Source organism: Abramis brama (assembly GCF_963993115.1).
Source record: "Abramis brama genome assembly, chromosome: 8".
Lineage (NCBI taxonomy): Eukaryota > Metazoa > Chordata > Actinopteri > Cypriniformes > Leuciscidae > Abramis > Abramis brama.
The window spans coordinates 27,433,638-27,450,686 of NC_139970.1; the positions used below are offsets into that span (position 1 = coordinate 27,433,638).

At 36.8% G+C, this 17,049-nt stretch overlaps 1 protein-coding gene across 4 annotated transcripts in view; it reads right to left on the minus strand.

The window, feature by feature from the left end:
- Nucleotides 1-10,438, minus strand: part of acvr2aa (activin A receptor type 2Aa) — a 53,930-nt gene extending 43,492 nt beyond the window's left edge. For all 4 annotated transcript variants that reach the window (XM_084122824.1, XM_084122823.1, XM_084122822.1 and 1 more), the window contains exon 1: nucleotides 7,260-10,438. In XM_084122824.1, the coding sequence (XP_083978950.1) occupies nucleotides 7,260-7,314 (55 nt within the window). In that variant the 5' untranslated portion in view covers nucleotides 7,315-10,438. The remainder of the gene's footprint in view (nucleotides 1-7,259) is intronic.
- Nucleotides 10,439-17,049: the final 6,611 nt, after the last annotated feature.

A 17,049-nucleotide genomic window follows, 5' to 3' on the forward strand; every position in this document is an offset into this window, starting at 1 on the left:
TGGTATTATAGGATATTGGTATTATTGGATTTTTTCCCCCCTCTGGTACAGTTTTTGCCATGTCTGTTTATTATTTTGAGTTAAGGGGTTTGTTTTGCTTTTTTGTGATATCTGGCAACCCTTCACCTGAAGCTTTAATGAAGAGAGGGAAGAGTTGTGAGTGAAGCGAGTAGAAGGAGAGCAGCAGTATGCAAACTGAACAGCAGCTACTGTCAGTGTAGCTATTTAATAAGGTAGTTTAAATTACATGTTTACACGACATCAATGTACTACAAACAGATGTCAATGTTGTCAAAACTATTCCCGTTCACACGGATCTGCGAAAATGATTAAAAAGGCTGTATTATGCATGTTAGGTCAGTAGTTGGCGATGTCACTTTGTCAAGATGCACCCTGTAAATACGTAATACGCATGTGCATGACGTCACCGTTTTCACAAATTCACATTTTTGTCGTTTACACAGAGACGGTAAACCTTGCACTCTTTTTTCAAAAGAACCCAAAACGCGGTTGTTGTGTAAATGAACGGCCAAAATGCATAAAAAGTTTTCAGTTGAAAACAGTATTGTGTAAAAATTCCCTAAATTGTACACATCTTTGTAACCGCATTATTAATTTACTCAAGCCCCCTGAAGACTGAGACGCCGCCGTTGCTCTCATGGCGTGAGCATGTGCGCATCTTTGCATCATTAAAATATGTGAATATCAGCTGGTTCTGATCAGTGGCTGATTGTTTGAAGTTAGAAAAATATAATACGTGCTGTTGCATTCTCAATATTTAGTGATTTAGCATCAGATACGGGATATGTTAATTCGCTTTTACAAGCAGGTATTGTTTCTTAAAACGTCACCCACTTGCGCGTCCACAGTGAACGTGCATCTTGTGTATAAATATTTAAAGGTGCTGTGTGTACGTTTTTGACTGTACTAAAGCATAAAAGTACCATAATATGTTTTCATATGTTTAGGAAACATGCTAAGTTCATATACTTGTTTCTCTGAAAATTAATGCTACAGGCAGTTATTTTACTTTGAAATGTGCGTTCTGTGTCGGAATGTCTGTTTTAGTTTCGGTCTGTGTGATCTCGCTCACTGCCAATTCACCCAATAGTATTTCGACACCGTTGCCAGTTGGCGGAAAACACAGCGTACTGCAGTCATGGAAGTCAGCAAACAAACTACGTCAGAGATCACAGATTCTATTTCCTCACCTTCCAATTTCAATTGTGCTCGCTCCTGTTTCTTGTCCTGAATCTGGCAACCTGCGTGAGCGTGGAGTCTAAGGAGGAGGGGGTGGGGAAAACACCCTCTCCAATATTTTGAATTTGAACTGCAGTACCCATTTCAAAACGCTAGCTGTCAATCTTACATACTGCACCTTTAAGGCTATTCTATTCATTAAAATAGTGATATGAAACTGTTGTTGTCAAATAAGCTTAATTTGTCCCCTGTTGCAATGCGCTCTCTAAACTGTCTGGGTGCTGCACTATTTTTTGTTCCATCAATATCCCGTTATTAACAGACATTTATATCGATTTTTGAAATGTATGAATCGATTCGAATCGTTAGAAGATAGAATCGCAATTAATATGTGAATCGAGTTTCTCCGCCCCACCCCTAAGTTACTAAGCATTTAAAGTCCTTGTTGGTTTGTTTAAAATATCTGATGGATGAACTCACGCCTCGATTGGACTAGTTCATTTAATAACACGCTGTCAATTGTGATAAAACTTCCCATTGTTATGGACATCGCCATTTTTGATACTATTTATACTTTCTTTGAATGCGGTTGTGAGTCCTATTCTCTGAACTGTGGCGCAAACTAACATTGCGGCAGCCATCGCATGTTATAGATCAACAAACATGATCATTATAATGGTGTTTAAACGACAAAACACATTCACACATATTTGAGAATCTGAATATGTCAGAGAACCTTAACAAGTTTGTGAATATTTTGAATATAAAAAGGAAAAACGATATAAAAGCTAAACATCTGTCATACAGCACTACAGACCTTATTCATATAAGCGCCATCTTTGATTTTTAATGTGAATGAAAGCGAGGCTGTGAGGGATAGACATCTCTTCAGTGGGTTGTACTGTTATTTAATGTGTTTGTTAGTTAATGTGGATTGTTCTATTAATGAAACACTGCAAAAATACCTTTCCATGAAGTATCAGTAAAAAAAAAAAAAAACTCCAGACAACACGAGCCGTGAAAAATTATAAGTAACCAGGGAGCTCTATACAGCTATTTACAGCGGATGCCATTGAAAACACGGCAAGTCGATCTCTCACAGCCTCGCTTTCATACCCGTCATGGCGCTGCTCTGAATAAGGTCTATTGTGGCTGCGGTGTGTCACGTGGAAGCAGCATGGAAATAAAAAGGTGATGGGAGTTTGGGTTCCTTGTCTCTGTCGTCTCTGTCTTGCTTTTAAAATATCTGATGGATGAACTCACACCTCGATTGGATTTGTTTATTTAATAACACGCTGTCAATTGTGATAAAACTAGGGGTGGGGGGTGGGGGGTGGGGGGGGGGAATTGATTATTAGATGCATCGCAATGCAGACGTGGACGATTCTGAATCGATTCACAAACCTCAAAAATCGAACACATAACAGAGCGCAATGGCTTAATGGCTGAGCGCAAAATCCGAACGGCACCCTCTTCGTTAAAAGCTAACGTATGGAAAATTGGCATAATTTCATCGTGGACTATTTTGTATTTTTGTATGAGAGCTGCTTTCTGTATTGTTTAGTTTTCACATCAATATGCTGTAAACAGATGTACGTTATACGTAGGTTTATTGAACTGCCCTCCACAGTGTGTATCAGTGCAATGCCAGTCACAAAAATTTACATTTTGACTGTGCTCTCTGCAGATGTTCATTCACTTTTTTTGTATAAGCTGTTTATGATTGTGGTATACAGCAACAATTTCAAATCATAAGTCTTAGACTCTTTATTATTTATTTGTGTATAAGAGCAGCTTTGTATACTAATTATTCAGAATATTCGTCCAAGTCCACAAGCATTATTTTTGTATGAGAGTTGCTAGTACATCATTCTATATTTTTTTGTATGAAAGCTGTTTTGTGATTTTGCTAAAGCAAACTTTTTGTCTTTTTTTTGTCTTTTTTTTTTGTCTGAAGTATTATATTGCTCATTGCACATAACAGGAGGATGTTGGACAGAAGTCTATTATTTTATGTTAGAGATTCAGAATATGCTGAAGTTTGTATTCATTTACTTCATTTTCGAATCGTGAGGTGCCTAGAGATTCCCACCCCTAGATAAAACTTCCTATTGTTATGGACATCGCCATTTTTGATACTGTCGCTGAATGCGGTTGAGAGTCCTAAAAAAATTAGCAGGCTCGTATTAAGCGGCACTGTCATACTAACCATTAGCATCTGCGTCCACAGTGACGAGAATACTTTTTGTGCGCAAAAACCCCCCAAAATAATCAAATTAACAAAAATGTATTTATTCAACAATTTCGTCTCTTCTGTGTCAGATCTCCTATGCTATTTGCGTAGTAACCGCAGTCCAGCACTTCCAGGCTCTGAAATTTTTCTTTTAACTTGCGTATGAAATCCAAATGACCATGTATAAAGACAGAGCAAATCAAGTTAACACATTATTCCAAAAACTGCAAGAAAATCTTTATAAAAGGAAGAGACCATCCAACAGTTTATGACTATTTTCTTCTGCACCTACACAAACAAGAATAGCCTTGTAGCCTACAAGTACGTTCACAGACACCACATACGTACAAAAAAGAACTAAGCAAGTAAGATGATGGTGAACATACTTTTTGAGTGAAAATCTTTTCTTTTTTTTCCGTCTCGCAACAAAAACTAGCCACTGTATAATCCAAAAGCACATTTATCAATTTGCCCATCAGCAACCCTGTTGTGGCTGTAAAAAAGAGGATTTCTGGAGTAAATGAATGTTATCCACAACACTGAAAGATCTTTGTTTTGGGGATTTGTTTTAGAAGTTGTGTCACTGTACAATGACCCCAGCTAAGCTGTCCGGGTGTTATACAAGAGAAATAAATGTAACCCCTCTTACCCACAACAGCTGTGCTGACAGATTTCAGTGAATAAGACAATGGAAGAGCAACCACCATTACTTCTATTCTGCACTCCAGTCAGTATGTAGTACAGTAACACATTCACAAGCGTACATAACTCTGTGCATAAGCGTGTCATTTTAATGCACACTGTCAAATAAGGATGCATTCTGGAAGGCACACAAACGTTTTTGTTTGCTTTAAATGTTAAACTTGCAAGACACTCAATTCCATCAAAGGTCCCATGAAAAACAGCTGACCATGGCATTTACTTATAGTAAATATTAAACTAGTAAATATTTACAAGAAAAACAGATAGGAAACAGAAGCCACTAAATAAAGTTTGGAAGTTCAACTAAGAAGTAGGCGATGTGGTCAACATTATATCATAAAATAAAGTGCATTACTTCACACTTAAAGTATGTTATCATTAGGGCTGCCCCCATCTAAAGATTTTTCATTTAGGCCATTAGTCGACTAATTCCACGCATACGTTCAATTACTTAAATATACTGGGGGGAATACTTAACCTTTAATAGGTGCAATATATGCCTATTCCACGCTCAAGCGAACGCATAGCTTGCCGAAAGCATCGGCAAAAGTAATGATTATAAATGTGTTGGAAAAAAATAGCGAGGAAACATTTTAATTATTTGATAAACTAGTGTTTTCTGAGTCAGTGTCGGTTGCAAAGATGCCGACTCGCCATCTCCACTTTTTAGTGCCTTTAGAGAAAAATGCACCTTTCATACAGATTACATAATTACATTTTTATATTTTCATTTGAATTGGTTCATTTAAAAGTAGACATTTCAAGCTTTCTATAGATACCTAATGTTTGTGAGGCAAATAGCCTATAAGCTGAGTTTCGGTTCATTTTTGTGACGCGCTCCAGTTCACAGAGATCGAGACGGCAGAAAGCGCATCCTGTTTGTTTTCTTTATTTTCCATGAGCAAAGTTTTGTTGTTATTGTGAGTTCACACAAATAAGAATAGTTTCGAATGATGTATACTCTTATCTGTATGACCAAAAATGACTTCTAAGTTGTTTCCGCTGTTATCAGGACAAAATGCATGTGATTGCGCAGGCTATTTATTCTGTACATTACCACAAGGACCCGCAGTCAACGATCTGTCCCTCACGGACTGCGTGACTGCTAGTTACTAACTAACCAACTAATAAAATCATGGTCGACTAAGCCTCTTCTCATCAACTAACGTTTAGTCGACTATTATGGGGCAGCCCTAGTTATCATCCATCAGATCTGAGGCACTGTGACCACCACTCACAAAGTTAAACTGTTTGTTAGTAACAACAACAACAACAAATGTGTCTTATTGCAACTTTTAGGTTGCAGGTTTACTACAACTTTAAGGTAACAGGTACCAGTGATTTTATACTTCTGACATGTACGGGCATGGATGCATTAAGTGTGTTTGCTAACAGCTACTACTACTGTCTACAAAATGTAACCATGCCATAACCATGAGTGGATTTGTAATGCATCAATTCAAGCTACAAGCGTAAGCTTTTTACTCTAATGCTTTGATTTCAACCAGAGCACATAGTTTAATCTGATCGCTCATAAAAGTACTCATGAATTGAAAATAAATAAATAAAATCATACAATTCATGTTATCCTGTCAAACGGACATAAAACAATCTATTTGAAAACAATAACAAATACAGCATTGCACCTACTATGTAAAATATATCTATATTAGAAAAACACTGTTTCTGTCATTCTGCATTGATAAATCTATAGAATCTTCATTAAATAAAGTCACAAATAACTCTTTAAGCTTCCAGTTTTTCTGTGTGCTTTTGGTCAGATGTTGCCAGTTGTGGCTTTTAAGGCATAATTTACATTCAACTGGGCAAGCGCTTAGACTTGATTCTCTCAGCAGGCATTAACTCGTGTCTTGGCAAAACTTTTGTGAAAACTTACATGCAGCACACCAAATCTAACTTTTCAATTGGTATCTGAACAGTAGCAAGAATGGTCCAAATACAGACAAAACATCCAGTAACATCCTGAAGTAACTCTAATGGGCATTCAGTTGTGTAACACAAGTATACAACACAAATCCATAAACACGATTCAAACAACAATCAAGTGAAAGGTTCCTCATATCACTACAAGCAGGTCTATAATCATGGTTTATATGCTCATCCCATTAGTTTACACCGATTCCTCTAAGAGAGCATGTGCAATGTAACCCCTAAGATACAGTTTCTTATGTTACCCAGATGCTCATGAATATTTCTGCCTTTAGACTGATATAAATACCGAAGCGATGCGCTCAAATATAACATTGTATTGATTAATTGTCTCTGTAGCCAAAAGAGTGCAGTGCTGTGTGGGCAAGTGCGATCCAGGATGAGGGATGTAGTGGGAACACAGAGTACAGGCACAGATTGTGCCTCTTTTTTCAATAAAACCAAAATTCAAACCATGAACACAGAGTCTGTATAGAAACATCCCCCGTATGCCTTGCTATTCCTTAAATATATTATTTCTGAATAAATATAACCATAAAGGTGCACATTAAATATGCTCATGTAACTTCAGCCATATCTTATCTAATGTTCTCACATGCAAATATGACCTTTGGCCTAGCCGGCCTCATCAAATGATTTTATTCCTTTTTAAACCTCTCATGTACTAATATACATAAATTGAACGGTCCTCATCCATGAATAATTAAAAAATAAGAGCTACCAGTAGAGGGGGTTTACATGCAACATATAAAACATGCATGCATGCATGCATGAGCAGCAGCCAGCACAATGTTATCGGTCAATATTATATGAACACACACTAGTTCAATACACCACTAGTGTTTTGTTTTCTAAACTTTACTTAACAGTTCATGTTGGAAACTTGTCAGACCAGTCACTGAGAAAATAAGCTGCACAATCCTGGCAGTAAACGCTGCTCCTGTATAGTGCATGCTCAGATTATATTCAGATGGTGTTATGTAGCTATTTTACGAGAAACCAGTGAATTCGATCTCAATGCGGAGTAACACGAGAAACAGCCTCCGGTGGCACATACATACACACACACACACACACACAGAGAGAGAGAGAGAGACAAACATGGCATGATACAAACGAACCCTCTGTACATGCATATTGCATTTTAGAGTTGTTACAACATATTAATACCCACCTGAGGAGCAGGAGATGAGGAACACTCCAAACGCCAGCTTTGTTGCAGGTCCCATTTTTCAATCTTCTGTCTTGTCCTACAAAATCCAAGAGTCTCTGCATTCAAGTTTCCCCTCGAACTACTGATCAGCAGTCAGTGAAACACATCCATGTAACCGAGTCAGTGATATATGGCAGTGCACAAATCCAATGGCAGATTATAGTCCTCAGATTCAGCGATTGGGAAACGGCATCAAAGTGTCCACTAGTGACAGTTCATTTGAAGCAGACGAGCTTTTCGAAATAAAGTGATCTATGACTGTCCATGCAGTTTTCCTGAAAACCCATATCAATAACGAGGAAATTCCAACGCGTACGAATACTATCTAACGTTACTGCTATACAATGTTGCCCTGTCGAGCGCTCAGAATAAACGAGCCCGTTCAATAAGATCTTTCAGTAAATGGGCCAGCTCCCATTTCCAATGAACAGAACTGGACGACCTATGCATAGAACCCGCCATAAAATATGTATAAAATATTGTTATTAATGCAAAGGAACTAATATTTCAAGCAGAGCAATGCCTCTAAATCACACCCACCTGAAAAGTCTATGGCAGTTCACTAAATGCATGCACATTTACGGGGATAAAAACGGAATTAACATCCCTAAACGGTATTTCCACATCACGCTTACTTTGCTTATTTAAAAAAAAATATTTATGTATAATATATGTAGTACAACTGATCATAGATAAACGGGGTCACGCGCACGATTCAGCGCACGCGCGAGCTCAAGTTGACAGTGAAGGACTTAAATATGGCCAAACGCGCTATATCCACATTCCATTCGGGTGTTAATGACTCAAACCTGCAATTACCAACCTCACAAAGCTTTTCGAGATCTGCTAAGGTGGGTAGTTAAAACAAACACTCGTTTTAAACTAAGACATGTCGACGGCTGAATAAAGCTTAGCATGTACAGCCTCCGAAATAACTTCATCAGCCCCGTCGGGAATATGACGCCAAAAATGAGACGGAATTGACAGATAACGTCACTAAATGTAATCCTTCAATATGTATTTTCCCGGTGATCGCAGTCGGTTGACTTTTTAGAGCGGTCGGAACTCAATTTATCGCGATTTCACTCTCCGTTGCTGTCAGTCACCGTTGGCTTACTGTATTCAAGATGGACGCCCGGGCGGATTGTTTTTGTTTTTTTCTGTCTTCCACTGCCTTTCCCCGCCCATTTTTTACGTAGGCTCAGCACCTTAGCCATTGACAAGCTTTTTACCCAATCAGAATCGCATATGTAAATAATTGAAACCAACCATAGTGCTGGGTTCACACAAACCCAGCCCTCTCTATGAGGGGTTTGTATGTGGCAGTAGAGTGACGAAGGTAGGCAGTAAATATTCACTGTATGTTAATAGTAGTGTAGGATACTATCGTACATGTGATGTAACACCCTCTAATTTATGAAAAGGCGAATTCAAATGCAGAATTGTCTGTTTTCATTTTATGTTGCACTATGGTAGACATTGGGAAGACCGAGGCTAGTTCTCACATGGGGAAGTTGTCACCATTTTTATATCATAATAACATTATAGGCAGCCTAAGGTTTTGAGTCTAAAGTCCAATTACAGAAGAGTGTTTTCTCTATGCATAGAAGGAACCCACCATAAAATATATCTAAAAATGTTGTTGTTAAAGCAAAGCAACTGATATTTCAAGCAGAGCAATGCCTCCAAATCACTCCCACTGAAAAGGCAGTAGAAAAAGCACCTAAGGCTAAATGCATGCACATTTACTATGGTAACACTTTATTTCTATAATCCACTTTAGACATTCTACTAACGATAAGTAACTTTGCAACAGGTCAACTACAAGTAATTATAGTCAGTAGAATGTCTGTTGGGGGACCATCAAAATAAGGATATTTTAAGGATCTCTAAGTACAGTCTCTAAGTAACTTTGCAAGTACATGCAAATTATTCTACTAACCCTAACCCTACCCTAACAGTATACTTATACTCTGAGAGTTCGTTGACATGCAGTCTTTCTTTTTGTGTCTTTTTTACTCTAAATGTGGTCATAAAAGTGTTACTTAGTGACTCTTCAAGAACTACTAGTGATCTGGACCAGACCGGATTGTCTTTTTTTTAAACTCTGAACGTGGTCATAAAATGCATCACAATTACTCAAGTATTATCTAGTCACTTTGCAGGAATTAGTGATGTGGACCATTATTTTTTTCACTTTAAAATTATGGTTCAGACTCCAGATCACTAGTTCTTGAAGAGTAACTATAACACTTGAGTAATTAGGGAAGCATTTTATGTCTCAGACACGTTAATGTTGTGATTAGTAATTAATTGGTAATTCTTTATAATTTTTCATAGTTATTAGTTCTTAATGAGGCCAGTCTCATTAAGTAATTATTAATTACCTAATAAGGAACTATCTCAGCCCTATTTCATTCTTACTGATTAGTTAATCTTGTTTTCATACTAGTTATAGCTGAAGTGTTAATATAGTACTACTCATTTGTCTTGCATTACTTCCTGCATAGTTACCTATTAACATTATTTTAAAGTGTTACCCATAATTGTTATACTATTTAAATTTTGCAAAAACAAAAAATTATAATCTAGTTAAGTTTGGCATCCCTGTTTCTGTGTTCAAATGCTCTAACAACAAACGTGGTATATACACTTATAGTGTGCAGTACTGAAAAATACTTTATCTCCATTGCAAAATCTCAGTTGGCCAGACAGTGATTAATCTTTTCTGAATCTCTTAAATATTGGTGTTCAGACACTGTGAGTCTGGAGACTGCTTCTTGTTTTAAATTTGTTCTAAATGAATACTGCTCTTACACAGTTTTTTTAAGATAGTATTCTCACTTGAAACAGAGTAGAGGCTTGTACACCGAAACGGTTTTCGATATGTCACAACTTAACAAGCAGATAGGCTGTTTGATGCCATGTTCCCTTATGACAACTTACCCCATGGTGTGATTTCCGCTATTGACATGTCCAATAACAGTGATGATGTTTAAAAGCTTTTTATAGCTAAGACTAAGATATCAGCACACATTCATTTATTTGCACAAGAATCATATGAAAGGGAAACAATCACAGAAATACATAGAGAGGTGTAATGAGTCATTTATTGTTTTACTCTTAATAAAAACCATTAAATGTCTGCATGGTTGATGATAAATCATTTGTCGTTGTTGATGAAAGAACAACGCTTGTGGATGTTTCGCCCTAATGGCATAGTTGCCTTTAAATAAAATATCATTAATTTTCTTTTGCTTCATAAATGTAATCCCAATGATTTTATTCACAGTCACATGTTGACTAGAACGTCTAAATTCATAACAGAGGTTGAGGTGCACTTATACTTTATCTTGCATTATAAAGCAGATTCATCTTCATATGAGCTGTAATACTAATTTTTACACCTCTGTGCTAACCAGTTGTTGTTTTTAATATGCTTTTGTACATAAATGTGTGTTGTCATGGTCAGGAGTGACCATTGTGTGAAGCAGCTTTGTGTATTTTAATTTAATTAATTTAATTGAATCTAATGCAAAAAAAAATTTAATCAGACATTTAAATGTATTATAACAAATCTAGTAGCATACGATAGGTAACCAGACAATTTTTAAACGAAAAGCATCATAAATCTACACAAGGTCTCCACAGAGGACTGTTCTTAGTGATTTGTGTGCTGCTCTCATTGTAACATAATAGCAACTCCCAACCTGGCCCAATGCAGCCTATGTAATCTGATCCACAAATATTCACACATAATCCTGATGCCCTATTTAACCATAAGCATTTTTTTCCCATTGCTGCAGTGATCTGAACCTTTGTTGAAGTCTTTCTGTTTCTTGATTCAGTGTATGCAGTGAAAGAACTGAAAGCTTTGGAACTAAATGTGAAAATAGCACTCTGGAGCATTATTTCACAAGAGAAATGTCAATTTTCCACCAACCTGAGGTGACTTTGGAAATATTCAAACTAAGCTAGTGTTAAGGTCAAAGACATATGATCAATGACAGTGCCCACCGCACTTTGTCTCCCTCTCCTGATATTTCAAACCCGAGAGAATGCTGAAGAACGCTCTTTTCTACAAACCTCCACACCTCCTCTTTCCCTTTTAAAATGAACCAATGCAGTTCCATAGATAGATAGATAGATAGATAGATAGATAGATAGATAGATAGATAGATAGATAGATAGTGTTCACAGCTGTTTTAACATTATTGTGAAAGGACATGACAAAAATAATATATTATACGTTTGACAAAAAATACAAAAAATAATTTATTAATAATAATAATAATAATAACAACAGGGTTTCTGTGGGTCTTAATGTCTTTAAAAGTCTTTATTTAAAAAATGAACATCTTCCTCAGTATTTTTGTCCTATTTTCTAATACAAATATCTAAGCATCTTTAAATCAAGTTTTTTTTTTTTTTTTTTTTGTTTTTTTTTGAACACAGTTAAAGGGATAGTTCACCCAAAAATGAAAATGCTGTCATCATTTACTCTTCCTCAAGTTGTTCCAAACCTGTATGACTTTCTTTCTTCTGCTGAACACAAAAGAAGATATTTTGAAGAAAGTCGGTAACCAAACGACTGATGGACCCCATTGACTTCCATAGTAGGAACAAAAAATACTATGGAAGTCAATGGGGACCAGCAACTGTTTAATTACCAACCTTCTTTAAAATATCTTCTTTTGTGTTCAGCAGAAGAAAGAAAGTCATACAGGTTTGGAACAACTTGAGGAAGAGTAAATGATGACAGAATTTTCATTTTTGGGTGAACTATCCCTTTAAGTGAGTTTATGCTTAAAACAAGAACAGATATCTGTCAATGAGTTATGAAAACTTTACTTTGAATTTAATTAGATTTTTCTGATCCCATTTGACAGATATTTGTTGTTATTTTTTTTTATCATAAAACACTTCATTTTGATAATTTTAACAGAAATCAAGACTTCATATTTCATATTTTCCTGTGATCAGAGGGACAGTAAAGGCTATATTTCCATATTCTAATGACTGGGAGCAGAGCGATTATTATTATTATTAGTAGTATTATTTTTGTAAAATGAATTAGACGTAATAGAGATCTATTGGAAGTTGTATTTTCCAAACTTTGAAGTGTTGTTAATACAACTCATTGTGTTTCTCCCTAGACATTTACATTTAGAGAACATATTGACATGTTGTTTTTACTTCAGTTTATTCCTTAAATTTTCCTTACTTGGTCATAAGAGGATTATTATTAGTAGTAGTTTAACATAATTTTTGGGGTTTATATTTCTGACATGTCCTTTCACAGTAATGTAAAACAGGTGTGAAAAGGAAATTGACAGCATGTACATTACAGAGCATCTTTTCTTCCATTTCGCCACAGGTAGGCCGTCACCTGCTCTGTGCTGATCAACAGGAATTATTTCTCTATTGCTCAAGGTCAGAGCAGTGTTGTCAAGCAATTACAAATATTCCTTGCCATTGTCATTACCAGGAAACCTCATTGGTCCATATTGTGCAGCAAATGATTTTGAACGTTTGGTCTAGAATGGAATTACTCTATTGTGGCCTTTGAGGGACTGTCAACTTGACTGTGAGAGGCTGTTAAGTGTTTATCTCCTTTCCAGCTCAACGTAATTAAGAGCTAGAAAATCTGAATTTATCTACAGTAGCCGTGCGCTCCCATGGAAGGTCATTACAATAACCCATTGAAATTACCCATTTTATCGACCTTGTGACCCACAGGAATCTCTTTGCTAAGTCAATCACACGCACCGCACAATGCTCAAATGGATATTTAACACATACTTGGACTGACATGTTGTCAGCACAGTGTCTCAGTGACATCATGCACACATGCTCTCTACTGGACCACAAAGAATATTCTGCCTCGCAGGTTGACTGCAGGAATTCTGCAGATGCCAAACATATCTCTTCCTGTGAGTTCATTAACTTTTAATCAAAGTTCTAAACGTGCCGGGGATTATCCTGATATATTTCAAAGGGAGCGTGTGAGATGGCAGCGCATCTGTCAGTGCTTGTCATACCCGTCGGACCGGTCGTCCTTGGGCCGATGGACATGTGGCTCTTCTGTGTGGCTAATTAACATTTTCCTTGGTGCTTTATCTGCCACTGCTGCATGCCCAATAAGTATGCATAACCTACGGTCAGGCCCCAATCACAGTGGCCCTGGGTCTTTGTATTTGTACTAACATCAGGCTAAATCAATGAATTAGTGTGTCAAAGATTAAATCAGATGATTGCGTATTTGATGCAAACATAACCCCTGCCTGGAAAATGAGCTCTCAAAAACTAAGCCACATTCTTGCGTCTTATATTACCTCTTGCTGCTCGTGGCTAAGCGCACAGTCTAAGCACTGGCAAATCACATTACATCCTGTTCTCTTAAAGCACATTAATGCTGAGCCTTGACACGTGACAAGAATACCCCTATTCATTCACCATAACAGCAAATCAAGGCATCATCTTCCACTTCCCTTTCATTTTCTTTGATTTAATTATTTTATGGCAGCCTTAACGATGCCCTATCATTTATCTCTGAAAGCTGTAATCAAGTCTCAAATGCTAAATTACAGCTATTCCACTGACCGACGTTCTACAATAATAGCTAAGATCTGAAAACAGTCCTGAAATGTATTCTGGGAAAAATACTGGATGTATGCTTGAGATATCCATGGTGATGTGGGTTTAACCATGCATAACATACTGTGGTGAATGCACTGTGCACAACAGAGTCTCTCAGAGCATAGGCTATATTCTGTCCCCACCTCTGTATTATACAGTAACCTTTAAAAATGCATGCATCTTAGGGAGATGAACTTGCATTGAAGAACCTTTAGACTTATCATTTCAGGCCATTGATACACAGAACAGGGTTTTTTAGAATGCCGTGTCATGTGCGAGATAATGCAAGAGACATGAGCGCAACTGTCAAACGCGTCCGTCTAGCATGTTTACATAGAAAAACAATGAAAAGCAGACCAGTGGAATGTAAAACAGTTCTGTGTGAATGGCCACTTAGTTTTTATCTCAGTTTTATCTCATCTCTTGTTTCTCTTTTATTTATTTTTTCTTGTCTCTTGTTAATTGTTTTTCGGATTCTTTCATTTTATGGGCAAAAACTGTTGAAATATTCTTCAAAATATCTTCTTTTATTTTCCACAGAAGAAAGAAAGTCATACAGGTTGGGAACAACATTAGGGTGAGTGAGTAAATAAGTGAGTAATTTTTGAGTGAACTATCCCTATATTCTCAGTAAACAAGTCTTTGTCTTGAATATATTTTGCCCTTCAAGTTTGTTTATTTTATTTGAAAGATGTTTACTAGAAAACAGGACAAAATACTGATTAAGAAAATGATTTATTGCATTACTGCAGTTTTACCGCACCACCAATTAGACGATCATATATTTCAACATTTCAAAGCAGTGGCTCTCTTCTTAATGTTATGATATAAACATACAGAGATACACAGCAAACTCAAGGCAATGGCAGAGCTAATTGACCAACATTTATTGTTATTACTGTTATTATTGCATAGTGCTATAGTAGAGATTAACATGTGCATGAAACAGATTTGTTTATCTGTAGAGGCTTAAGGTTGACTGTGAGACTAAAGGTGACTGGAGATTACCTGAGTGACCCAGGCCAAAATGACACATGCCTAATTAGCTTTAAAGGGATAGTGTTGCGTTTGTAAGAAAAATATCCATATTTAAAACTTTATCAACTAAAATAACTAGCTTCCGACAGACGGCCAAGCTAGTGCCTTACAGCAAACACATAATGAGCAGAAAGAGCTCTTAATTATTTTTCAGTTCCTTAGATGGAATCAGTGCCTCTGGGCCACAGACACAAGAGGAGGAATAAATGACTTTCCCCTTGAGAATAAAACTGCTCGTGAAAAGGTAGGAAAATAGTCACAACATATGGTGAAATAAGAGCCAGCACGCCCCCCAGTTTGATTTCACACTAAAACATACTCTCACATTACATACTGCCTCTCGGTTTTTGGTGTCAGAGCTCACATTGCGTCATAGAGACCCATGGCTTACTGGTTAGGGCACATGCTCTTTCCACCTTCTTCTCCCCATAATTTCTTCTTTGTATCAATAAAAATACATTAAACTGTACTGGTACCTTCCATTCACCCCAATAGTGCCCTGCAAAGTTGTTGTCACAAGGTATTCGGCTGTCATAATTGAGAATCACAGGAAGAATATATGTTCAGTCCAGATCAGGGCTGCATTTTCCAAAAGCATTGTGAGCTAAGTTGATCGTAGAGACCATTGGTGGCAATGGTTCGGCTTACAATGCTTTTCGTAAACGCAGCCCAGGTCGACAAAAGTTAAGGTACAGTCATAATAGCAACATTTTGGTGGAAAAAAGATCCATTGTCTATTGAAGCAACACACACAGAAGTCATGTTCAAACCAAGCAGTTTTCTGTTGGACTAGGGTGCAAGTTTTTGAGACCAACTTAAACCCGTTGCAAAATCTGTGTGGGGAAATCTTTCACCAGCGCACAAAATTCCCGATCGCGTGGATTCCTATTGAAATAATTTGATTTCTTCCACTAAAATTATAGCAGAACAATGCTAGTTAAGCACAGCTTTATATACACATTTTATAATTTAAACAACTCACAATTATTTTCATATTAAACTACCAACAGCTGCAACAAGTACAAAACTCGGCAGCCAGGATCCTGACTGGGACCAGGACATGTAGTTGCATTACTATTTTGGAGTCCTTGCACTGGCTCTGGTTCTGTGTTGATTTCAAAATCATGATGCTGACATGTAAAGCATTGCATGTCTTGGCCCAACATTTTTTATCTGAGTTAATAATTGCTTATATTCCAAATCATTGACTGCACTCTTTGTTGGCTGTTCCTCAAACCCGCTTATGACAGGGCTTTTTCTTCCTATACTCCATTTGATCTCTCTTGCTCCTGAACTTAGGGAAGCTCAGACTTATGGTATTTTCAAAGCTCAACTTAAGACACTTTTTTAGACTAATGTTTGCTTGTTGACATTTTCTCTTTTATTTTATTGCCTGGGTTTTTATCGACATTTATTTTCTTTTAATTTATCATTTGATTATCTTGTGTACAGCACTTTGAGAAGCTGCTTTAAAAGCTCTAAAGTTTTTTATTATTATCACTAAATTTCAAGTATGACAAAATATATTAATTTAAATATATTATAAATATGTACATTTAGGCTATACAATAAATTGTTTTAATATTTGAATAAATATGAATAAAATATATTATTCCATGAATTTTTTACTTAATCAATTTATTTGAACTCCAAAAACGTGTTTGACAACTTTCATCAAGTAAACTTCTAAAGAGGTCCTCTTCTGAATGTGTAGGGAGCAGAGAAGAGACCCCACAGATTATGTTTGTACCATTTATTTTATTTATTTTTTTAACTGCTTTGTGTTTCATTCCCTGATGGTTCGGTTTGTCCGTGGCTGAAATGAAAAGCTAGTGGCCGGTGCCAAGTGGGGTTTCATCCAAAGACTGGCAGCTTGGCTGGGCAGAGACTGATGGAGCCATAGTGATAAATTCCTCACAGCATGAATGCGTCTCTCACTAGACATGCTGTTCCACTGGACATCTTCACTTTATTGTTATCTTGACCACTACTGACAAACAGTTAAGGACTGAAACATTTGTTTCATAAGAGCCGAGGCATAATTGATTATCTATGTATGTGACAGTATCTTCAC